Here is a 24,858-nt window from a genome sequence, read left to right as displayed (position 1 = left end):
GGGATGAAGTGACCCTCAAGCATCTTAGTATTGGGCACTGCCCTCTCACACATAGCTTTTTACTACAGCGAGAGGATACCCCGTTTTGTGATGCTTGTGGCATGCACATCTCTAGCTGCCATATTTTAATGGAGTGCATTTTATATCTTGAAGCAAGGTCAGAAGCAAATATTGGTGAGGATCTCTATTTTAGCTGATGATGAGACGAATGTAATGAAGTATTCAGAGTTTTGTGATGTGTCTGGACTGAGGTGTAACTTTTAAGCTAGAGCTTTTAGTGTGTTGCAGAGTGGCTGGCTTCTCCTTTTTTATTCTTGTGGTCAGACAGCCATGTCCATCTGTTTTATTGTTTTAGTTCCTTATATCACTTTCTTCCTGTGTTGTTAATGTGTTGCTACTGACGCAATACTTCGTCCCGTGGTTCTATGTGAATACGCACATAGTTTTCCAACTTCTGTTGCCTCTGTTTTATGTACTTTTTATTTTCCTATTTTGTGTGTTTTACTGAGACTTATCTCAATCTGTTTTTCATGTGGGTGCTAAAGACCTTGCTGTCATGTGCCCATACAAACATGATCATGTCCATGTTCATGCCAACACTTTCCACCCAACAGTTTGTGCCCCGTCTGCCCTGTCACCTGCTCCCAGTTCACGTTGCCTCACTCTCATTATGCACTTCCCTCTGGCAACATGTCCACCAATCTTTTCACTCTCTGCTCATCTTCCTTTCTGCCCCCCCCCCCCTTCTGAACTTCCAAACCTGTGTCTGCTGTCTTCTGGTCTCTGCAGACTCTGACAGACAGCACTCTCCTCTCCCCTCACCAATAACCTATTATACCTCCCCAATCCCGGCCACACTGCAGATTGCTTCTTTCGTTCAATGCAACAGTTGTAGTCTGCCAAGAGTGGCTGGAGACAGTGGTCATGGGTGTGTGAGGATTGCCTGCTTGTGTGAATATATGTTTTCCTTTCTTTATTGAAGAAAGCTTTGCCCGAACCTCAATGTGTAACAGTCTTTTTGTTGTGCAACTGAACATGTCATCTTTACGATGAGTAGAAATCTATCCTTTTCATAACTATTGGTATTCCAACCTGTACTTTATGTTGTCTGAGATGTCTAAAAATCTTAAGAGTTGATGAACCATAGCTAAAGTTAGTAGTAATTCTTCATTAGTTTTACATATGTGCTATGTGTCAAGATTTAAATTTTTATGTTAACTTCATTTGTAGTCACATTTAAATTCCTTTACAGCTTTTTAAGCCTGTGGTAGTTTGTTTCAAGGGGAACCCATTTTAGTTGTCCAGGTATGACTACAGGTGAATATATTCAAATCTGACTGCTTACAGAATTCATTTCCCTCCATAATTTGCATTATTTTGGCATCTAGGTAAAAGTTCAGTTGAAATAATATTTTAATTTCTGTGCTGTCTTTTGTTGTATGAGAATTATGCTTGTTAACATTTTAGGAAGAAAACAAATTGTCCATTGTATTAGATAAAGCTGTACAAACAAAACAGTAAGCATTGCCATGCTGAATTACTGAATTTTACTGCAGACAACAGTGTTTGGTACTGGAGGTTCACAAAGAGAATAGGCGATTCTCAGACGAAAATTAATCTACAACTTGTTTGCCGTGATATGTTGATGATTCACACAGTGGTTGTCAGGAATGGCAGGTGTGCTCTGCCCCCACTAAGCTGAGGGAAGAGAAGCAATGAGGGGAAGGCAGCATCATCAGCTTCCTGCAGTGCTGGCACCATTACTCTTAACAATGTGTACAGTAATACCCTGTGTCTAGGGGCACCTTACTGTTGGAAGCACTCAGAGATATATGAATATGTTTCAAGTAGTGCTGATTTTTGCCAGTTCTGGCAACACCAGTAAAATCAAGTTACTCTGGACAATCTGTAGGTCAGCTATGAAATAAGCATGATAGTAAAATGTGCTCAGTACTTTGTCAGTGGTTCAGAAAAAAGTTAAAAATTTTATTGATAGAGGAAGTATGTAGGACTCCTAAAACCTAATGTTCCTGGACAATTATGCATAATACAGCTACTAGAACCAAGCAAGGTGGAAAGTAAATTTATTATTTAGAAGGAAGACTCATGAATATGGTGAAACACAGTTTGTTTGGGATTACCAAGGCATCATGTGTTAATGTTGCCATTGATTACCAATGTGATGCCCCTTTTAGATGGAATAATTGTCCATATAGAGTAAATACTGAGTGGAATTACTTTTGTAAAATCGTAATGCAGACCACTACAGGTCAATTATATTAGAATCCTGTGACAGTAGTAATCCACCTGGCAAACAAAATTCCTCAGACTTACAAATATTGTTTCAGTAAGGGACTGTAATAGCATTTCATTGTCTGTGTAACACTTACGGGACTAAGCTGTATTCCCCAATTTAAACTAGTTGTCACTTTACAGGTATTGAGCTGGTCTACTGCTGCCACCAGTGCACCAACGGCATCCTGGCACTGTCAGCTACCACCGTGTTGCCACTCCTGCTGCAATGTGCTGCCATGGGTCAACCATTGTGCCAGCCGGTTCTCAGTGAGCCATTATAAGAGAGTTGGGTAACTTCAGCTTCACATGCTTTATGATGTACAACAAAAGCAGTAGAAATAGAGGCAGACCAAGGCTGAACACCCCTAGGATACTTTATGAGAGTTTGGTTTGGCTTGATTATATCAATCAGGTGTGTAAATTAGTGTGATCTTTGAGGAAATATTTTGGAAAAGAGGGATGCTGGCAAGTCTCCTCTTCCTGCTCTACAATTCAATAACTTATCAGTAATACAAATTAGCAAGGAGGTAGTTGTGGAAGAACAACTAGGGGAGCCATTTAAATTGTGGATGTCTGGGAGCAAGAGATGCTGTGAGAGGATAGTCACAACTCCAGTATTTTCTGAAAGATGAAATTCATCATGAAATTATGCATGTTAATTGAGGAAGCAGCATCCAACACATAAGAAGGCGAATACTGAGTTGACCCGGGGTCTAGCCATCTCCTCTCCACACTGTCTGAGCACTGTAGCTAGTGACCAATAAGAAGCCACCAGACGACTACCAATGAAAAAGTGCTGTGCATCAGGCGCGCGCGCGCGAAATTTTGTGTTAGTCACTACTCCCTATTGTGTTCGTATGTGTATGCGTTTCCTGCGTCATCGTGTCCTCCGTACTGTATTTTCGAAATGATTTCGTTCGAAGATAGTGTTGTAGACGAGCGAAAGGCTGAAGTATTTGTAAGTACCATATTTAGTATGAATTTTCTGCACTTAATGTTTTTTTTAAGCGTTGAAATTCATTGCTTTCAATGATAATGCTGTCGGCGAACGAAAGGCAGAATGAAATAGTTAATACTATTTCTCAAGTGGGTGTATTCTCTGCTTGCTTTTTGAAGCTATTAATCCAGACTGATCACTTGACTGTTGTTATTGGCAACTTGGTAATGTTGGCTACTTAAGATTATAGAATTACGGGGATCAAATAAAACATGAAAGATAAGGGTATTGGTAGGGTAAAAATAAAATACGCACGATCGGGTAAAAATAGCTATTATTAGAGTAAATTATGGAAGGAAATAAGGAGAAGGTACAGCCAACTTGTTTACCTGATCAGAAATCCTCATTTAAAAATCTTGCTGTGGACTCCAGTAATTTAAATGGTGTGATAGTAAGCAGGAGATTTAATAACTGCGCTCGCAAATTGTAATATAAAACAGCGGTATACCTATTTTGACAGATTTTCATTTCTCGGTACTGGAAAATTACCATTTAATACATGTTTCTGTACTAATTTGGTTTTTATGTTTCTTGTTACCCACATAGACTTTTAATGATCCTTTAAAAGAAGGCTTTTTTTGTAGGCCATTTTTTCTTTATGTTTCACATATATGTGAAACATGTATATGTGTAAGAAGTTTCAGAATCAGCTAAAACTTATTAACATTGTGTACTGGAATTATAAAACACATTTGTATACTAAACTGTGAGTTGTTTTTTCCATTGTTTGGAAAGGTGGAGGAAAAGTGGAGTAAACAGAAGGCAATCATATCTTGAGCAGCTGACTGCGTCCTAAGTTCAGATTAATTACAAATAATGTTTGCTTTTTTTTAAAAAAATTAGTAACTTTTTTGTTTACTCTCTGTATTTCAATTTGGAAATCATTAGACTGTCAGTAGTGTTGAATGCCTAGAAATTACATTAAACTGCAACCTTTAAGAGAAAGACACAGAGTATGCTGTGGTAGTTTAAAATTAATGCCAGGTGTAAATAAAAGCTGTTACTCAACTGTAATTTAAACATACCACTGGTATCTGAGAGTAATACTAAAAAGTTCTGAATACACAAAGATCTGTTCTCAGTAAAGATGAATATACTTGCTTGGCTACATGGGCCTTCCTGTAACTTCATTCAAGGTAAAACAGTTTGTTGCTGAGTTTGTTCAGGTACTACAGAAAGCATATTTACCAGAGAAAAGAAGTTTTGCCAGTAAGGATTGGTTTTCAGATTTTACCAAACACCCAGCTCTAATCACCCAGAAACTTCAGAAATTTTAAATAATCTATAGGAGCACACCAACATGTCCATTTGTCTTTCCCTTAAGATTTGGAATTGGAACTATCAGACTGAAGTGTCTAGAAAATTTGTTTAGGCCAAAACTATTAGTTTAAATACTGTTTGTAACATTAATGGACATACTTAATATTTCCTCTGTATAAAAATCTACCCTTTTCCTCAAAACTTATAATACATTAATTTGTTTGACATAGATATGTCTAATAGACCATTATATGAATTCTTTTTATCTTGCCTCATACTTTTATTGTTCTGTCACCTGTGAAGGCACTTTCTTCAATTTAGTCACTAGGTCTTTTTTTGTGCCCCCCAAGTATTTTTTCTTTTTTCAGTGAAATGTTTGTGTGAATATGAAACATTTTTAACCATATTCTGACGAGTACAAAAGCTTTTCACCCAAAATTTCGAAAGTTTAAATATTATTTTGTTTTTACCCCTCCCTACCCAAGGTAAAATGTGTACTTATTGGTGGTTTTTATGAAATTGTGGTCTGGTCTACCATGTGTCTACATACCTGCTGCACTTCTTATATCATATGTATGTTACTGTAGGGAGGAAAATTCTGAAATAATTTAAATGAAGCCAAGTACAGAAGTGGATAGTAATACATGCTCTTCTCTCTTAACAGGAAATTCTCCCGCAGTGGAAAACACGTGTGTTGGAGCTGCACAGAAATGATTGTAATGTGCAAGAAATTAAATCTTTAAACATCCTTGTTGATGTTAAAACAAGGGAGGAGTTTGGACAGTGGTTGGCACAGTTTGAAAACATAACAAAAACAACTTATACAATAAGGTGCACTGAACCTGCATCAGGAAAGTATGTTGTTTTCAAACAAAGGCTGGTCTGTCACCACAATACTCGCAGTATAAAAGTTCATGGTTCAGTGCAAAGGGCAACAAAAAACACTAACTGTCCATCAAAAATGACAGTGACAATTCACGCTGTGCATGATAGATACAGAGGTAAGTCTGTAGAGAAAGCAATGCTCTACAAGGAAATGCCGTGTGAGGTTAACTTGGTGTTGGGTCATAACCACAGTGTTGAGAGTGCTGCTGCTTTAAGATTTAGGCAACCATCAAGTGATGTCAAAGAAAAATTAATATCCCTGTTTGAAAGAGGTCATTCACCAGCCACTGCTCTTGAGTCAATAAAGGTTGAAATTCAGCTGAATTGTTCAGATTACCCTTTAGTCCTTGCAGACAGAAGCAGGTGTCCTGATTACAACTTTTGCCACTATTTGTTCAACAAAGTTTTTAAGAAAAAGTATGGGCCAACAGACTTCAACAAAGAAGGAAAGCAGCTGTTACAACAGAGGTTAGAGGAATACAACAGCGAAGTTGGAGCTGTGTGTGCCAAGATGATTCAGAAAGATGATGATTATATAGTATGGTAAGAGTATATTTACAAATTTGTAGTCTGATGAAAACTTTATGCATATACATTTAGCTACTATTAATATTTGTATAATTGTTTTTCAGCATTTGCTCACCACTGATGCAAAAAGTCCATACTCATGTAAAAGCTGCCTCCAAACTTGTATTTATGGATTCCACTGGTTCTCTGGATCATGATAGCAGCAGAGTGTTCGTTTTACTTACTCACAGTGAGTGTGGAGGTTTACCACTAGGAGTTCTGATTATGTCTTCAGAAAGCTGCGGAGTTATAGAAATGGGACTAGAGTTGCTGAAAGAGATAGTGGGGGAAAATATTTTTGGGGGAAACATCAATGGCCCAAGTGTGTTTCTGACTGATGACAGCCAGTCAGAACAAAATGCAATTAGAAGGTGCTTCCCAAACACAAAAACTTTGTTGTGTATATTCCATGTCCTGCAGGCAGTGTGGCGCTGGCTTCTCAAAGCAAAAAATGCTATACCACAGCAAAAACAGTGTGAGTTCTTCCAGAATTTCAAAAAAATAATGTTTGCGCAAACAAAAAATGAAGCAGTGGTAAACTATAATGTAACAAGAGCGAACATCGGTGAAAATCATCAAAATTTATTGAAATACTTGGAAGGGTATTGGGATAGGAGAGAACTGTGGACCCTTTCACATCGGCGAGGTATGCTTATAGAAGGGCACAACACAAATAATATAAGTGAGGCCTTCATGAGAATTTTAAAGGACAGGATTTTTGAGAGGGTGCGTGCCTTCAATGTGGTTCAGATGGTGGACTTTTTTCTCACAAAGGTGAATTTGTATTTTCAGAGGAGACTTCTTGATGCTGCTAATGGAGCAAGTCCTAAGTTTTTCTGTAGGCCTATAAAGGCTCCTTCACAGGAGATTCTAGCAAAAAATCAGACAAGTCAATGAGGATGTTCTGCTCGTTCCCAGTGAAGAAAGGGAGAATCATTATTACATTGTTAATATGGCTGTTCTTGTTTGCACTTGTTGCCAAGGCAATACAGGGAAGATCTGCAAACATATAGACTGGGGCAGTACTGTTTTACCATCAGGAAACTACAGGGAGGTGATTGATAGTGACAGTATACGCAGACTGTATTATTTTATTGCTACAAATGAGGAGCCTCCTGAAGGGTGGCTAGAGCCTCTGTATTGCTCTCAGAATGCAGGGGCTTCAAGTTCTTCGGAACGTTTGGAGCAAATGGACACAGGTTTGCTCTGTGAAAGCCAAGAAGAGATGCCAGAGACACTTCACATGGAGACAGTTCCAGACAATAGAAATAATAATTTAATCGACGAGATAAAAGCTCGTCTCATAGATTTTTCAAATAAATCCCCTGAGGAAATGAGGAAAGGCCTTGAAGTCATGTGCGAAAAATTGAGAAAGCTTAAAACGCCATCTGCATGTGCATCTTATTTGGCAAATTTTGGTGAAGGTAAGTAAAACATACTTTTATATAAATGTTATGGCAAGTAATTCAATATTGTATGAATTCTAATTTTTGTTACAGGAAAATCTAGAAAAAATCGTGGTAACTATATTCCCGTTCAGCCCACTGCAATAAGCAGAAGAAAAAACAAGTTGGCAGGTCGCAGATGTCATCCGGGGGGAAGACAAAGACCACACTCTAAGCAAAGCAAGGAATTTGTAAAGACAGTAGAAATTTCTGAAATGGTAAGTATTACATTTCTAAAGTCATGTATGGCATTTTGAAATTTATCTAGCAACTTTCCTTTCCCCAAAGGGCATATTAAGGAATAAAGTAATTATTATTTATTTAACATTTTTAAGTTTGAGGGAGCACTGCTGGACATACAGTGCTATTGGCTAACTTGCATAAATTTAATACTGTGTGCTAATGGTGGTGTAAAGACCGAAACAATCCACAAAAGAAATAAGAAATTGCAACTGAAAACTGCCTCCAGACTGACCTCACATCCAGTATTGATAAAGGCTATGGCATGCAAGTTTCTGGCACCATTTTTAAAATAATTCTTATTTTATCTGAAGGTAGCTATGTTAGTATAATTAAAGAAAAAGAAAATACTTAATTATGATTTGATGTGACTGTCACATGGAATAATTTGTAGACATTGCTATTGAAAAAACTGAAGTCACTCCACACCTTGAACTTGGTGTGGATAATTCCATTACACAGCAAGCCAGCTGAATGATACACTGCAAATCAGTCATAAAGTGTTTACACATTCTGTTTCATTCGAAAAAAAAATTGATGTGTGTACATGATGTTCCCTTCTGTGCAAGCAGCATTGCATATTTCCATTGGCTTGTGACTTTCTCATGCAAATGTGAATGTTCAAACATAGTTCACAACACGTCTTGTTCCAAAGCAGTGGCATTAGTACATTATGGAATAATTGCTGATGAGTAAAAGTGCTCATATCTTGTGTTAACACAACTTCCTGATTGGCAGTTGCCTCAAGTTCCCCATTAGCTTAAAATCTCAGTCCTGACTATAACACCATCTAGGCAGAAAAACTACATCTGGTATTATCACCCATATTAATATACTCACGTTCAAACTGTTTGCTAATCTTGTTTAGATGTTAGGTTATTAACATCATGGCATTTCGTTTCTTTGGTCCAGTATGTCTTGCATGTACAGTAAAATTCTCATTACATGACATCTAAATTGTAACAATTAACTAGGCCTATATTTTTTACTATCAGTTATCTAAGTGTTTTTTAAGGTGTGGCATATACATATTATGACTTTAAGTAGCTAATTACAATATAAAGATGTAAATACACACAAATGTGGAGCCACTTGGAGTTTCATTCCGTCATTGAATATTTCGATACAGAAATAGATAAGAAAAGCCATGTTACACAAACATTTTTCCCCAACATTAACCCAGTATTAGTGCAACAAACTTAGTAATCCATAATTTAGAAATAAAGGTTTTCAGTAATGTTAATGTGGATTTTAATTTCTTTTCAGGCTACCTTTCCATCACCAGCTACGCAATCATCCCAGTCAGCTTCAGACTTTTGAGGGTGCGTGACTGTTTACTGCAGCATAGTGTGTAGGATTTTCTTAATCTGAGATCCAACGTAATGGAACTATTAAGGGAATGATTGTAGTAATTAAGTTTTTTCTTAAAGCTCAGGCCTAGCCTGACTGCTGAAATATATTAAGTTTTTTTGTTGTAGCTCTGGTCTGACCCGATTATTCCCGGCGGGGTCAGGGATTTTCTCTGCCTCGTGATGACTGGGTGTTGTGTGATGTCCTTAGGTTATTTAGGTTTAATTAGTTCTAAGTTCTAGGGGACTGATGACCATAGATGTTAAGTCCCATAGTGCTCAGAGCCATTTTCTAACCCGATTATTGAAATAAGTTTTTTCTTAAAGCTCAGACCAAACTTACTATTGAAATATAGAAGTTCTTCTTTAAATTGAGATATCCCAACAATGTGGATACTTATTGTGTATGTTGCACAAGTTTCTGGGAAATGTGAATTATCTTTTCTTAAAATGTAAACTACATTTTATATTCTGCATATGACTTTTTTTTATTTACATCTATTCCTTCAGGTTACATGTAGCTTATTTAATTTGTCATATTATGTCTGCTTTCTGAAGTATTTCTGTCAGCTGATAATGAAAAATGTTTCCTGCATTTTAATGTATATTGGCAATAATAAACTAATATTGGCAGGAACGGACTGTTATTTTATTAATTGGTATTAAAACTTTATTTTAGAAGATTAAGTGAAGATATTTTGCAATGTTAATATAAGCATCACATTTAAATAGGAATTATGAACAGACTGCCCCCATTTACACCAAGGTTGGCATAAAGGAATTGCTTATGATGATAGCTTCCTCTGGCATGTAGAGTCTAAACAAAAATTTTCCATCTCAAATTAACTAAAAGGGAAGTAAATTATTTTTTTGCTGGGAGAACACACTTTCAGGCAACCATCCTAAACTAAACAAAAAATGCATTAATGTTGTAAAAAACTTAATTTTTTCATTAAATACCAAGCCAACTAGTCAGACTGCATGTCTTCATATCACAGTTTGTGACTTTAACATTCTGAAAATGAAAGGACAATGAATCTCTTTAAACTTTTATTTGAATAGCAGATAGAAAGCTGAACTAGGTAAGTGTACTCGCCATGAATGTTTATGTCCAGCTTTTGGTGACGCAATGTTCTGCTTCTGGTAAGTGAAGACAAAGGGGAAAAGCAAAGGAGTGTGGAAAAATTGTGAAATATGTGAGAAAGTAATAAGACAGAATCAGGGTCCAAAGAGACCTATGCTTGTGTGGTAAACAACCTGCAGATGAGGGTTGGCATGAGTAGGTGGATGAAAGCCAGATTCTTGTAATTTAACTGTGTGTTTCAAATCACTGCCTAGTCTACAGAGAGCTATTAACTGGACAGGAGAGAGTAATGATTTGTTTAATTTTGTATATGTATTAATGTCCAACTCCATGCATCGATGACAAAGAATAAGAATATAAATATAGCACTGGCACACATTTACTAAATTCAAGAAACCAATTTAAGAAAGGTATTGACTATAATGATTACAATTTGTACACAACTGCCACAAAACAACACTGACAGTAAAACACAATTTGGGGTTATTCACATTACAGCATTTTTAAAAAATGATACTGTATTGCTACACAGACTGTTGTGTTATTTAAACTAATTGGGATTTCATGTAATGTACTGTAGTGTTTCTGTCCTAACCCATACCAAGCTCACTTAGACCTAGATGTCTGGTGCTCTTAAAACTTCACTCAGTGCTGCCTTCAAATTGCCAGCAAGCTTATACATACATCTCTCACTGCCATTTGACTAGTGGAGTTATGTTCAACTTTAGTGATATTACCATCAACAAAAATGCAAAATTAAAAATGTTGAGAATGCAATCATATGTCCAAATTAATTTGTGATGTGTTGCACATCACTACAATCTATAATGCAAAGTAATCCCTGGAACATATTACTAATGAACTGACAGGCTATTTAGTTCACAAGATAGTCCTTTAGGACTTCAGCATAGTAAAATTGTGTTTTAATTGCTCTTTTCATAAAGAATGCCTATTAAGGACTAAAAACTGAACCATGTAATGTCTAAGTAACTTTGATTTTCTAATTTTGCAATTACACACACACACACACACACACACACACAGAGAGAGAGAGAGAGAGAGAGAGAGAGAGAGAGAGAGAGAGAGAGACACACACACACACACACACACACACACACACACAAGCACACCACACATTTACGGATTGCATGCTGTTTGTGTGATCCATATCTGAGGAGGGGGTCATGCTTATCCACCACTGCCAGATATCAGCTTTCAGGTAAATGATGCACTGTATTTCCTTTATGTATATACATATACAATCTTCAGTCATTATCTTGTGACATTAAGGTGCACAGGAAACAACAGTATGTATCAGGAAAGAAACTGGAATGAGTTACAACAGGACAGGTATACCAGTTTGCCCAGGAAAATGCATTAAACATAACTAATATTATATCAGCTTCACTTTTAAGACATATGCCTTACAACATTAAGTCTCGGTCATTGTCTTCCTAATGAAACTCCTCCATCACACTTGTCAAACAGGGTGCTTCAAGTTGTTGAGATATCTCACTTCAAAAAAACTTAGTAAAACATTTATCATAACCTAAATAGGTGTGTGTCGCTCAGGGGACCATATTATACAAAGTCTTTTTCTCCCCCCCCCAGGGGGTCCACAACTCTTTTGTGGACATGTGCGTAGCGAGCACGGGACCCCGAGCTAATGTGGCCCTCCTTCCTTTCCGGGCTGCATACCTTCCCTTCCCTTTCCGCATCCCTCCCCGTCCCCCATCTTCGCCCCCCCCCCCCTCACCTCTGGCTCTTTCCTTCCCTTTCTCCCCCTCTGGGAGTATGGTTTGTGCCTACGTCCGGAGACAGACGCTCGAAACTGTTCCAAATTCCTTGCTTTTACACTTGCAAGTCCTCGTCCTTCCTCTGTCCTTCTCTTTTCCTTCCCTCTTCTCCTTGCCCTTTTCTCCGCTGTGGCGTTTGAGACCCCCTTTTCTTTCCTTTCCCTTTCTCTTTTTTCCTCCCTGTGCGTGTCTGAAGGCCGACCCACGCACTTCCATGCGTAGCCGGTGACGGGGTAACGCGTAATTCCCCGCCCCGGGTAGACAGGTAGGACACGTACGTGCCCCCTGGTAACGGCCAGGCCCAGGGAGGGGTGATTACCCGAGCTGATACCTTCCGAAAGTGCCGATTGATCCCTCCGTCCGTTTGTCGGGAGGTGTGACCTGAGGTGTGAACAATCACCTAAGGCGGGTGTGCCCTCGGTGAGGGCCCCCACAAGGGAGGAGCGCGCCATCGGAGACGCCGGTAAACATGGGGGATTCTTCCGCAATGGTTTCCTCACCTTCCACTATGTCTGCTCACAAATGTAAGTTCACTGAGTCTCAGCCACAGACGGTTCTTCCATCGTTGCCACAGTTCCTTGTTGTTTCTCGGTCTGACGAAGGTCACGACTTTTCCACGGTCAACCCTTTCATTATTCAGAAAGGTGTCGACGCAATTGCGGGTCCTGTAAAGTCTTGTTCCAGATTACGGAATGGCACCCTGTTGTTAGAAACACACAGTGCCCTCCAGGCTCAAAAATTGCTGCGTACTTCTCTGCTCCACACCTTCCCTGTCCGGGTGGAACCGCACCGTACCTTAAATTCCTCGCGTGGAGTCGTTTATACACGCTCCCTCGATGGATTGTCTGACGAAGAAATTCAGCACTATCTGTCTGACCAGGGCGTCACGGCTGTTCATCGGGTTATGAAAAGGGTTGACTCGAACATCATTCCAACCCACTCTGTCTTCTTGACATTTGACAAAGTTCAACTCCCATCAAAAATCAAAGCAGGCTATGAGATACTTTCCGTTCGCCCTTATGTCCCAAACCCTACGCGTTGCTATCGATGTCAGCGGTTCAATCACACCAGCCAGTCCTGTTCCAATCCGGCCAAATGTGTTACGTGTGGCAAGGATGCCCATGAAGGTGCTTGTCCACCTCCATCCCCTCGCTGCATCAACTGTATGGGTGACCACGCTGCTTCCTCTCGAGATTGCCCCGTTTTTAAGGACGAAAAGCTGATCCAGGAAATAAGAGTGAAGGAAAAGGTGTCGACCTTTGCTGCTCGAAAGTTACTCGCCAGTCGACAGCCCACCGTGCCTCAGAAAGGAAAATACAGCACTGTCCTTGCTTCTCCTCGGCCAACAAAGGAGGCGGCCACGCAGACTTGCGACCTCACATTTAGTACCACGGTCGTCAGATCGGCCAGCGCAAAGATCGCCCGTTCAACCTCACCTCTTTCGCCTGCCCACTCTATGGCTCACCCTTCGTCGGGTTCTGCTAAATCTCGAGCCCAAAAGTCAGACGCCAAGTCTTCGAAAAAAGAGCATTCTCGTGAAGAGTTTTTACGTACTGCAACTTCACAACCATCGGTTCCTTCTTCATCTAAACATACCTCCAAGAAGGCTACGAAGAAACACAGTTCCTCTCCTTCTCCGCCAAGGCGTGTCCCATCTACAGCACCACCTGGCGGAAATCGCCCTCGGCCATCTTCTGTGTCGCCGAGGTGCACTGCTGGTGGCCGGTCAACTGGCCGATCATTGGTGGCAGGAGCTGCTCCTGACCAACCTATGGATCAGGATCTTCTGCCTTCGACTGAATGCCATTCCATGCTGTCGGTCGCAAGCTCTGAGCAGTCGTTGAGTTGACAGCACCCTTGGACACGTTCCTCCATTTTCTGTTCACCCTATGTCCATTATCCACTGGAATATCCGCGGCATTCGCGCCAATCGGGAGGAATTGTCGATCCTCTTACGATCCTACTCGCCGGTCATCTTCTGTCTTCAGGAAACAAAGCTGCGTCCCCATGACCGCTTTGTTCTCCCTCATTTTCAGTCCGTCCGATATGACCTCCCCTCTGTTGAAGGCACTCCAGCCCATGGAGGACTCATGATTCTGCTCCATGATACTCTCCATTATCACCCAATCCCCTTAAACACTTCCTTCCAAGCTGTCGCCGTCCGTCTTTCCCTTTCTGGATACACGTTCTCTCTTTGTACGGTATACATTCCATCGTCTACACCAATGGCACGAGCTGATCTCCTTCATCTTCTTGATCAGCTTCCACCCCCCTATTTGCTGGTTGGGGACTTCAATGCCCACCACCCGCTTTGGGGATCTCCACATCCTTGTCCACGTGGCTCACTATTGCTAGACGTCTTCCACCAAGCGGATCTAGTCTGCCTCAACACTGGGGTCCCCACATTTTTGTCTGCCTCCACGGCAAATTTATCCCATTTGGACCTTGCGGTCGGTACTGTTCCGCTAGCTCGGCACTTCGAATGGTTCGCCCTTGATGATACACACTCGAGTGACCACTTTCCATGTGTTCTTCGACTGCAGCCTCAACTGCCATATATGCGCTCGCGACGCTGGAAGTTTGCCCAAGCCGATTGGACACTTTTTTCGTCTCTAGCGACATTCGATGACCGTCGCTTTCCCAGCGTCGACGATGAGGTCACACATTTTACCGACGTTATTCTCACAGCTGCGGAACGTTCAATACCACGCACCTCCGAATTGCCCCGGCGCCCTCCAGTTCCTTGGTGGAACGAGGCATGCCGTGACGCAATACGTGAGCGGCGACGTGCTCTTCGCATTTTCCGTCACCATCCAACTTTGGCCAACTGTATCCGATATAAGCAGCTCCGTGCGCGATGCCGTCGCGTCATCCGCGATAGCAAGAAGGCAAGCTGGAAATTCTTTATTAGCTCATTTAACACCTTCACTCCCTCCTCGGAAGTTTGGAGTCGGCTTCGACGGTTCTCAGGCGCGCCTAGTTTCTCCCCGGTCTCTGGGCTCACTGTCGCGCATGATACCTTAGTGGACCCCATCGCAATTTCTAACTCATTGGGTCAGCACTTTGCTGAGATTTCGAGCTCTTCAAATTACCCGCCAGCGTTTCTCCCGAAGAAACGTGCAGCGGAAGTGCGACATCTTGCTTTCTCCTCTCAAAATCGCGAAAGCTACAATACTGTTTTCTCCATGCGCGAACTCCAACATGCACTCTCTTCTTCTCGCTCCTCCGCCCCAGGACCGGATGGTATCCATGTCCAAATGTTGCTGCATTTATCAACCCATAGCCTGCGTTACCTCCTTCGCCTTTATAATCGAATTTGGACCGACAGTACCTTTCCCAGGCGATGGCGGGAAGCTATTGTCGTTCCCGTTCCGAAACCTGGAAAGGACAAACATCTCCCCTCTAGCTATTGCCCCATTACTCTCACGAGTAGTGTCTGTAAGGTTTTGGAGCGTATGGTGAATTACTGTTTAGCTTGGTGGCTGGAGTCCCACAGTCTTTTAACACCAGCCCAATGCGAATTCCGAAAGCATCGTTCTGCCGTTGACCATCTTGTTGCTCTCTCCACTTATATCATGAACAATTTTCTCCGGAAACGCCAAACGGTAGCAATATTTTTTGATCTGGAGAGAGCATACGATACCTGTTGGAGGACAGGCAGCCTCCGCACACTGTTCTCTTGGGGCTTTCGAGGCCGGCTGCCCCTTTTTCTTCGCGAATTTATGGCAGAGCGCACATTTAGGGTGCGGGTGAACACTACTCTCTCCCGTACTTTCTCCCAAGAAAACGGGGTACCCCAGGGCTCCGTGCTGAGTGTTGTACTGTTTGCCATCGCCATTAATCCAATTATGGATTGTCTCCTTCCTGATGTCTCGGGCTCCCTCTTTGTGGACGATTTTGCGATCTACTACAGCTCTCAACGGACCAGCCTTCTTGAAAGACGTCTTCAAGGCTGTCTCGATCGCCTCCACTCGTGGAGCATCGAAACCGGCTTCCGTTTCTCACCCAGTAAGACCGTTTGTGTTAATTTTTGGCGACGTAAGGAGTTTCTTCCGCCCTCCTTACATCTAGGTCCTGTCAACCTTCCGTTTTCCGACGTCGCTAAATTCTTGGGTCTTATGTTTGACAGAAAACTGTGCTGGTCCTCCCACGTTTCCTATCTTTCGGCTCGCTGTCTGCGTTCCCTTAACACCCTCCGTGTCCTGAATGGTACCTCTTGGGGAGCGGACCGAGTGGTCCTTCTCCGCCTCTATCGCGCCTTAGTGCGCTCGAAATTGGATTATGGAAGCATAGTCTACTCCTCTGCTCGGCCGTCTATTCTTCGGCGTCTCGACTCTATCCACCACCGTGGATTACGTTTAGTATCTGGAGCTTTTTACACCAGCCCTGTGGAAAGCCTTTATGCTGAGACTGCTGAACCTCCGCTGTCCAATCGGCGGGCAGTCCTTCTGAGTCGTTATGCTAGCCATCTGTCTTCCATGCCTGCTAATCCAGCCCATAACCTTTTTTTCGACGCCTCCTTTGATGTCGGGTATGCAGGCCGCTCCTCCTCCCTACTACCCCCGGGAGTCCGCTTCCGTCAACTGCTCCATTCTCTTTCCTTCCGCTTTCCTAAAACCTTCTTGACAACTTGGGGTACAGCACCGCCTTGGCTCCGCCCCCGGATCGACTTGCTCAGAGACCTATGTCAATTTCCCAAGGATGGTACCCCTACACTTGTTTACCGTCGGGCATTTGCTGCTCTATGTGCACAAATGACGGAAGCCACATTTATTTACACCGATGGCTCGAAAACATCGTTAGGTGTAGGGAGTGCCTATATTGTTGGCGACACCCCAAATCACTTTCGGCTTCCCGACCAGTGTTCGGTTTATACTGCGGAGCTTTACGCTGTTCTCCAGGCTGTCCACTACATCCGCCGCCATCAGCGGATACAGTAAGTAATCTGCTCAGATTCTCTAAGCTCTCTCCTAAGTCTCCAAGCTCTTTACCCTGTGCACCCTCTGGTCCACCGGATTCAGGACTGTCTGCGCTTGCTCCACCTGGGGGGCGTCTCAGTGGCGTTCCTCTGGCTCCCGGGACACGCTGGTATCTGTGGAAATGAGGCGGCCGATACAGCGGCCAAGGCTGCAGTCTCTCTTCCTCGGCCAGCTATTCAGTCTCTTCCGTTTACCGATCTACGGAGCGGTTTATGTCGCCAAGTTGCTCATTTATGGCATGCGCATTGGTCAACACTTCCCCACAATAAATTGCGGGAAGTGAAAGCCCTTCCTTGCGCTTGGACCTCTTCCTCCCGAACGCGTCGTCGGGAGGAGGTAATTTTAGCTCGACTCCGGATAGGGCACTGTCTTTTTAGTCATCGACATCTTTTAAGCGGTGATCCTCCCCCACTCTGTCCCCACTGCTCTCAGCTGTGGACGGTCAGACACCTTTTAATTGAATGCCCCTATTTTAATCTGTTACGCTCCCGTCTACAGCTATCGCCTGATCTATCGTCGATTTTAGCAGATGACACGCGCTCAGCTGACCGCGTTCTACAGTTTATTAGTGACAGTGAAATGACGTCAGTCATTTGAAGCTTTTTTTGGGGGACAACCAACCCCTTTCTATAGTGGATTTTTAAGCATTCCTTCTGCCTTTAGTTTCTCAAATTTTATGACTTTGTTCCCATTGCTGCTGATTTTAAATTTCGTTTTTTTCCTGTTTTCTACGTCACGGGCTGGGCGCTAATGACCATAGAAGTCTTGCGCCCTAAAAAAAAAAAAAAAAAAAAAAAAAAAAAAAAAAAAAAAAAAAAAAAAAAAAAGTCTTTTTCTTCACGAATGTTTCCCACAAACTATCATGCATGGAGGATAAATTCCATTCACTAATGATGGTACTAAGTAATCCCAAATAAAAATCCAAGCCAGCTGACAGAGAAATCAAATAAATGTCTCAAAGATGGTTAAAATTCATCACATAAAGACAAAGTGGGCCTAAACATAAAGAAAACTAACTGTATGAACTTCCATTCAAATAAAAACCATAGTGAGGTTTGACTAATAGTTAACAAAGATTGATTAAAACATGTGAGAGTAAATTTGTGGGCATTAATGTATTGCCAGCTGGAACAAGGAGAACATGTGAACATTTTAGCAGAGCACATGTTACACTACTCTGAGAATTCTCAAAGTGATCTACTTTGTAAATAAACATTCAAACATCAGTTATGTGATAATATTTTAGGATACCAGTGCTTGGAATGTGTAGATTGTCTTCAAGGCATACACAAACAGAAAAAAGCACTATTGCCCACAGAAAAATCTTTAACTGTATGGAGTAATACTAGACAAATTTTTCCAGATAGATGTAATTTTTAAATCTGAGACAATATGTGGAACCAGCAACTGAAAGTATATTTCCACATTTTCTGTTGTTCTTAAAATTATATGTAGTATAATACAGTTAAAACAAATATTAGGGCCCATTTTTAGATTCAAAGTTGAGGTAAAAATAGAAAGTGGAAGACAAAAGATGGACAGATGTAAAACCTCCATATCATTTAACAGCAATGGGGGTATAAAAAAAGCTGACACCCAACACCTTAATCTGTACTGCACACTCAGTCTGGCATATTTAATTTTAAATCTGAAAGTTGTTACCATTTGAAAAGTCTTAGCCTATTTTGTATCGCTAAGATCCAAGGTAACTGGTGTTATCATAACACGTTTCTTTACACGTAAACTAATTTAGTAAAATTCTTTAATTTGTATAAAAATAACACAAGTAAGACTTTTGGGCCCGTATGAATGTAGTATTATGAGCTTAGCCTGAACTATTACATGAGCACATGTTATTTTCTGATTCGACTAAAAAAAAATCTATTGAAGGTAAGTACATTCTATGCTTCTTTATAATGATTCCATCACTACACGCCTATAGTAAGCATATTTTACTGTGCCTTAAAAGCCTTTGAGGTCTGGTACTGGCAATTTACCTAATGTATCATGGCTGACTGTGCTACATTCAACTTCTATTGGGGCAAACAGATATATTAACAAATTGGAAGATTAATACATTTGTTAATGTGTCCATGTTTCATCCTACGTGCATGAAAATGATGTACAGTCCTAGAAACAATTAAAGAGTCAGTTAAATAGTAACATTTAATACTGTAAAAAGGTCATGAAAGAGCAATACACTAGATTGGTTTGACTTTCTTTATCTACAGAAACTTAAGGCTGCTGCCATGGAATCATTTTTTAGCAAAATTGGGATAAATGTATTGTATTATATTCTACTTGTTTTTATCCAGGATAATGCCCCAAAAATCCCCATAGGTACTGTTGCATACTTACATATGTTGACCTCTCATACATATGTTGTGTGTGCTTTGGAATTATTTTTTTTTTTTGTGTAATTGAGTTCTTACTCAAGTTTGAAAAAAAAAAATCAAGTTCATAAATGTATGAGCAATACACCAAAATACTGGTCAGCAGCTGTGAAACTCTATGTATGGTTTTATTGAGCCTTGGTCAGTCTTTTCTGAAGAGATTACTTTTGCACAGTAAAAAGTTGGGTCATAAGATCAAAACATCTGCAATACAAACGCAACTTCGAAAAATACTTTTTTAAATAGGCAAGTAAAAAAAAGAAAGTAAATTTAAGAAAACTTTGACCATATTTCATAAATGTCTGACAATAGAATGATGTTCTTATAGATCCAGATGTCTTAGTTTTCTCATAATAAACCAGCTCATAACTCTGTGCCATAATGACGTGTCGCACCACAACACCCTTATGTTGCGAGTCAAGGCGCACAGGTGGGATCGGACGCTTCCATTGACCTCTAGTTTCTTACAGTTTTCGATTTTCTGTAATTAGGCTGACATTCCTGATTATGGCACATGTTGTTACATAGTACTGATGAATATGTGGTTGTCCACAGGTATTTCAAATACTCATTTACAGTGCAGTAGCCCAAATGTTAGTTAATAAAGTTATAGTATATCTTTGACCAAATGTGTGGGAATCACTTACACCAATAATGTTCTATGGCATCCTTTGCACTCTTATAGACTCAAAACTAGTAATCTATGTGTAATTTAAAAAATAAACACGTACCATTTAATTAATATTTCTCTGCTGACACATAAATTTTAAAAGTTAATAAAAATACCGCAATAATTTGATTTTATGCGTTAGACATGGCTTGTGAAAGCCAGCAACGACTGTGGAAACAATGGCTTTGTTTATAAATAACTGCTACCACACGATTTTTACTTTTATTTATATTTTTCACGACCCGTTTAGAGAAATAATTCTCATTTTGAAGTGCATTGTTCTGTATACTATGCCATTTTTTCGTGGTGTTTGTGTGGGGTTCTGGTTCTTCTGTTGTCCTTAAATTCTTCTGTGGTCCAATTTTCTGAGCACAATACAGGCATACGTAAAAAAATAACAAATGCACATATATGGTTACAAGCGAAAACACCACGAAAAAATGGCACAGGATGGTGAAGAATGCAATTGAAAATGGTTATTATTTAGCACAACGCTTCGTGCAAAATATAAGAACAGAAAAAATTGTGACTGGTAGCTCAGTTATTTATAAACAAACTCTTAGCGCAACAAAATTTGTGATTTGTCACGTTTTCTTAAGCTGACAGTTTTATTGTTCTATAGTAGAATGATTATTATATTTCACTGTGTTAATACAAAATCAAGAGTAAATTACATTCAAGGTTTATAGTAACAACCACACCAAAAGCTTTACGTTCTACGCGATAAATCGACAGTTCTCCGAGTTTACGGCGGATAATCATCACTTAGGCACAACATATTCGTACTTGTTGTAATCTTAGCACACTATTCATAAAGAAGCACGTACAATTTCCGCGAAGAAATATAACTTTCACAGAAAAAAAAAAAACAAGTTTTCACAACTAAATATAAATATCCACGCCTTTGTATGTACTTTCCTACTAGGCTACAACAGTCAACAAACATCAGCTGCTCCCAGCCCAGCAATACAGCTTTTATAAGGCGCTATCTGATTGGATACTCGGTTTCGCCCACTTCTGAACACTCATTGGTCGCTAGCTTGGAGCTTAGAAGGGTTGGAGGGGGTATGGCTAGACCCCGGGTCAAGTCAGGAGTTGCCATAAGAAGCTACATGCCAGTCTTGTAGCAGCAGACCTGTTTCAGGGTAGTAAATTGTCATTGCTACAGGTTGGGGTTCTGTTAAAGTCTATTTGTGGCTGAAAGTTATTAATGGAACTCCAAAATGTTACAGTTTGGTGCTGCCATTTTCTGAAGGAATTAGTAGAGTCAAATTCTGACAGTAATATTTGGCTTTGAAATGTAGTTAAATGTGGGACACAGTTTAAAGAAAGCACTGGAAATATGTTATTATCAGTAGTAGTATGACTGCTTTGAGCAGCAGACAGAAGAAAATAATTCTTGCATATGTGATAACTACAAAAGGTTTCATTCCTAATTGCCATTGTTCAAAGAAGACATCTGATGACTATGAATAGATCTACCACAGTGCTTTTAGTGCTTTTGTGGAATGAAATGAAGACTGTGCTTGAAAACTTTACAGAAAACACTGGTCCTTAAGGACAATGGTTCATGTCATTTGATAGACAAAGGCAATAAGGAGAAATGTCAATTTTCCTGGCTAGAGAAACATAACATACTGTTTGACAATAACATACTGTTTGACAATAATGTGAAAAGGGCAGAATTATTAGTACTTTTTGGAACAGGAGCCAAAATATCCAATATAGCTTGTGTTTGAAATGGCAGATAAATGTGCTCATAAGGTGCTTAGGTTGTATCCTTACCATTGCCATTTCAATCTAACTGAAGTCATTTGGCCTCAGATCAAACATATCATTGGTACATAAAATGAAAGGCTGCTGTGGCTGAGCGGTTCTAGGGGCTTCAGTCTGGAACCACGTGGCTGCCATGGTTGCAGGTTCGAATCCTGCCTCGGGCATGGATGTGTGCGATGTCCTTAGCTTAGTTAGGTTTACATATTTCTAGGTCTAGGGGACTGATGACCTCAGATGTTAAGTCCCATAGTGCTTAGAGCCATTTGAACCATAGAATAAAAAAAATACAGTGACTGAAGCTGAATGCACTTTGAAGCAGCCAGTTAAATGACAGACAAAGAATGTTAAAATGTTGAGAAAAATGTGAAATGAGTGACAAAGGAAGCATGGAATAATGATGGTATATTGCAACAGTGCATTGAAAACTTGATTATATCTGTCACTACTATGAATGAATTAAGTACTGTTCTCCCACTGTCTGACTACTTAAATGAACATCTTGCTCCCATTAAATCTTGTGTTTCTTAATGTATTCCTGTCAATATCTTATTCCTGTCATGAGTCTAAGGAATACTGTTGAGCCAGATGACATCATCTCTTTTACATCTGCAACACACTGTGTACCATCAGATCACATGTAATAAATAAATAAATAAATAAATATGGAAATTTAGGCTGCATTTTAAATATTTCATTTTGTGTAAAGACAAAGATTATTTCAGTGCATGTTATAGTTTTAGATATAGGCAATGTGCCCCACAGCTTTAAGACATCATATACACCAGCAAAAAGCTACCATTTACAAGGGTCATGCAGAAAGTAAAGAATGATTGTACATAAAGCCCAGCACTGATCCACCACCACCGAAAATGCAATCATGCTAGCTAGCTCCTTTGTTCTGTAAGCTTTCAAAATGGTGCGATACATTGAAAATCTGACCAAATGTGAAGTATGTAGCATCATTCGTTTCATCCACATGGTGCCAAAAGGAGAAACAATCCATTCAGAGATCTGTTGTGAAACTCTTCAATCATGTCGGCATGCCATCTAAACCTAGATGTGGAATGTTTTTGGCAAAGGTATTTTTGATTCTTGGGATTGTGCAGCTTTACGTGTCTGCAAGAACACAGCAAGAACTTCAAGTTCTTAAGTGGGAAATTTTTGGATATCCTCCTTAGAGCATTGACTTGGCTTTAAGTGAGTTTCACTTACTCCTGAAACCAAAGGAAGTTTTCAGTGAGCAGACCTCAGATGAGCAGTGGCATCACAGCTCAAATCTTTGGTGGTAGAGAAGTACAACATGGGAATTAAATGATTCGCTCTGCATTAAAATAAGTGTGCTATAGTTATGGTGACTATATTGGAAAATAGAGTAAGGTACTGTAACGTAGTAAAGGAAGTTTTGTGATGGTATCTTTCATTTTTATTTAGTTAAGCCAAACATTTTTTTATTTTCTGGACCCTCATAACTTCATTTTCCAGCAGTTTAGACTGTTATCTGGAACATCTACATGTAACACAAAAGTGTAAAACTTATTTTCTGAAATAAACAATGTAATGTAACTACTGTAATATGACAACGATATTATGAAAAAGATAGCTACTCACCATATAGATGAGATGTTGAGTTCCAGAGAGGCACAAGAAGAAGACTGCTATATATTTATGCATGTGTGATCTACCAGTTTTCAGTGGCACAACTTGGGAAATGCAACTCTTGTTATGCCACAAAAAGTTCACCTTGGATAAACTTTGTTACACCACTTTGCTTCCACCTCTGCTCTCTGGTTTGCTGTGTTTCGAAACAGGAGGTTTCTGTCAAGCACATTGTGCACAATATTTGCAAGCCAATGAGGTAAATCTATCCCACAGTCTTGAAAGGTTTTTGGATGAATAAAAACATAACATGTAACAAAAAAGTGAGTCATATAAACTTCATGAGTTGTGAGGGCAAGCACTGTATAAATTGTGGATTATGTGCAGGAAATAGACCCCTAGTGTGCTGTGACAACTATTAAACTAAAAATTAATTATTTGACATGCTTACATCAATGAATACAGTAAGATTCTAAAATCCTGAAAGAGTGGCGTATCTGCATATTATATTTACATGCTAGCTATTGGATCATTTGCCACAACTGACAGAATTTTTGTTTTCAAGTGTTATAAATGTGTTTTTGGCCTCTGATTTATCCCTGTGCAAAATCTGTTTTAGGATCTAATGTTCAGGTTTTGTCTTCCTTATAATTTAATTCTTGTCACAGATCTAATGCCATAGCCTGCATTATAATACTCTCCCATCTATTTTCAATTGATGCCCTGTCGAAAGCTATGCAACTAGGTTGAATTTGTGGCATCCTATGTGAACAATAGCTCATGGTATCATGGCAGAAAGCCACAAGCTGTGGCATCACATTAGCTGCCTGATTGAACCCAACTTTGTAGAATAAAAGAGTGTAATTTTTGCTATCCTGAAATGACATTAAAAAAAGGTTTACGTGAGTAGATTCCTATATTAAGTGTGAATGGGACTAGTCTGAATTGATTTTCTATTATATTGATACAAGTCTGTGATAGATAATTCACACATTGTGATAAGCTTTAAAGGTATTTACATTTCTTGCCACAGTGAAATAAACTCCAATAGGCTGATTACTTCAGAGTAGTATTACATCTTCTCTTAAAATTCACAAATGCTTATGAGCATTCCTTTAAGATCTAGGGAATCTTTATGATAATGTAGAAAGTCAGATATGTTAACCACGAACAGTGTTTATACGTATAACAATTCCTTTGCGCTGTAGAATCCACATACGTAAAACATTCACCATACAGCAACAGTCAAACTAAATGTACTTAGTTGTGCAGGATTATTCAAAAAAATTCTAAATCTTAGTGCTTGATTATTAAAGGGACTCAGAATGCTTAATAATAACAGGATACAATGTTTAAAGAGTAAGTTAAAGGAGGTGGTATGGGATGTGTTATATATTTGGAAGACATCCTAATGCCAAATTCAATTTATTCCACAGTATATTTGTGTCAACATTTGATTTCTACTTTCCTAAAAAGTTACCCAGAAGCTCCATTTAAAAAGTCTGTGAACAACCAAGGAAATTAAA

At 39.9% G+C, this 24,858-nt stretch overlaps 2 protein-coding genes across 2 annotated transcripts; both read left to right on the top strand.

Moving 5' to 3' along the window:
• Window positions 1–3,239: 3,239 nt before the first annotated feature.
• LOC124594088 lies at window positions 3,240–6,901 on the top strand. Its single transcript, XM_047132438.1, has 3 exons — window positions 3,240–3,253; window positions 5,217–5,980; window positions 6,070–6,901. Exons 2-3 carry the CDS (start codon window positions 5,514–5,516, stop codon window positions 6,899–6,901), a joined length of 1,299 nt encoding a protein of 432 aa, XP_046988394.1. The 5' UTR covers window positions 3,240–3,253; window positions 5,217–5,513.
• On the top strand, window positions 6,889–9,457 carry LOC124595331. Its single transcript, XM_047134037.1, has 3 exons — window positions 6,889–7,428; window positions 7,504–7,667; window positions 8,956–9,457. Exons 1-3 carry the CDS (start codon window positions 6,957–6,959, stop codon window positions 9,007–9,009), a joined length of 690 nt encoding a protein of 229 aa, XP_046989993.1. The 5' UTR covers window positions 6,889–6,956; the 3' UTR covers window positions 9,010–9,457.
• Window positions 9,458–24,858: the final 15,401 nt, after the last annotated feature.

This window comes from Schistocerca americana, chromosome 2 (genome assembly GCF_021461395.2).
Source record: "Schistocerca americana isolate TAMUIC-IGC-003095 chromosome 2, iqSchAmer2.1, whole genome shotgun sequence".
In the NCBI taxonomy this organism is placed as follows: domain Eukaryota; kingdom Metazoa; phylum Arthropoda; class Insecta; order Orthoptera; family Acrididae; genus Schistocerca; species Schistocerca americana.
The sequence above is the reverse complement of the archived record's forward strand: the minus strand, read 5'-3'. Positions and strand labels throughout refer to the sequence as shown.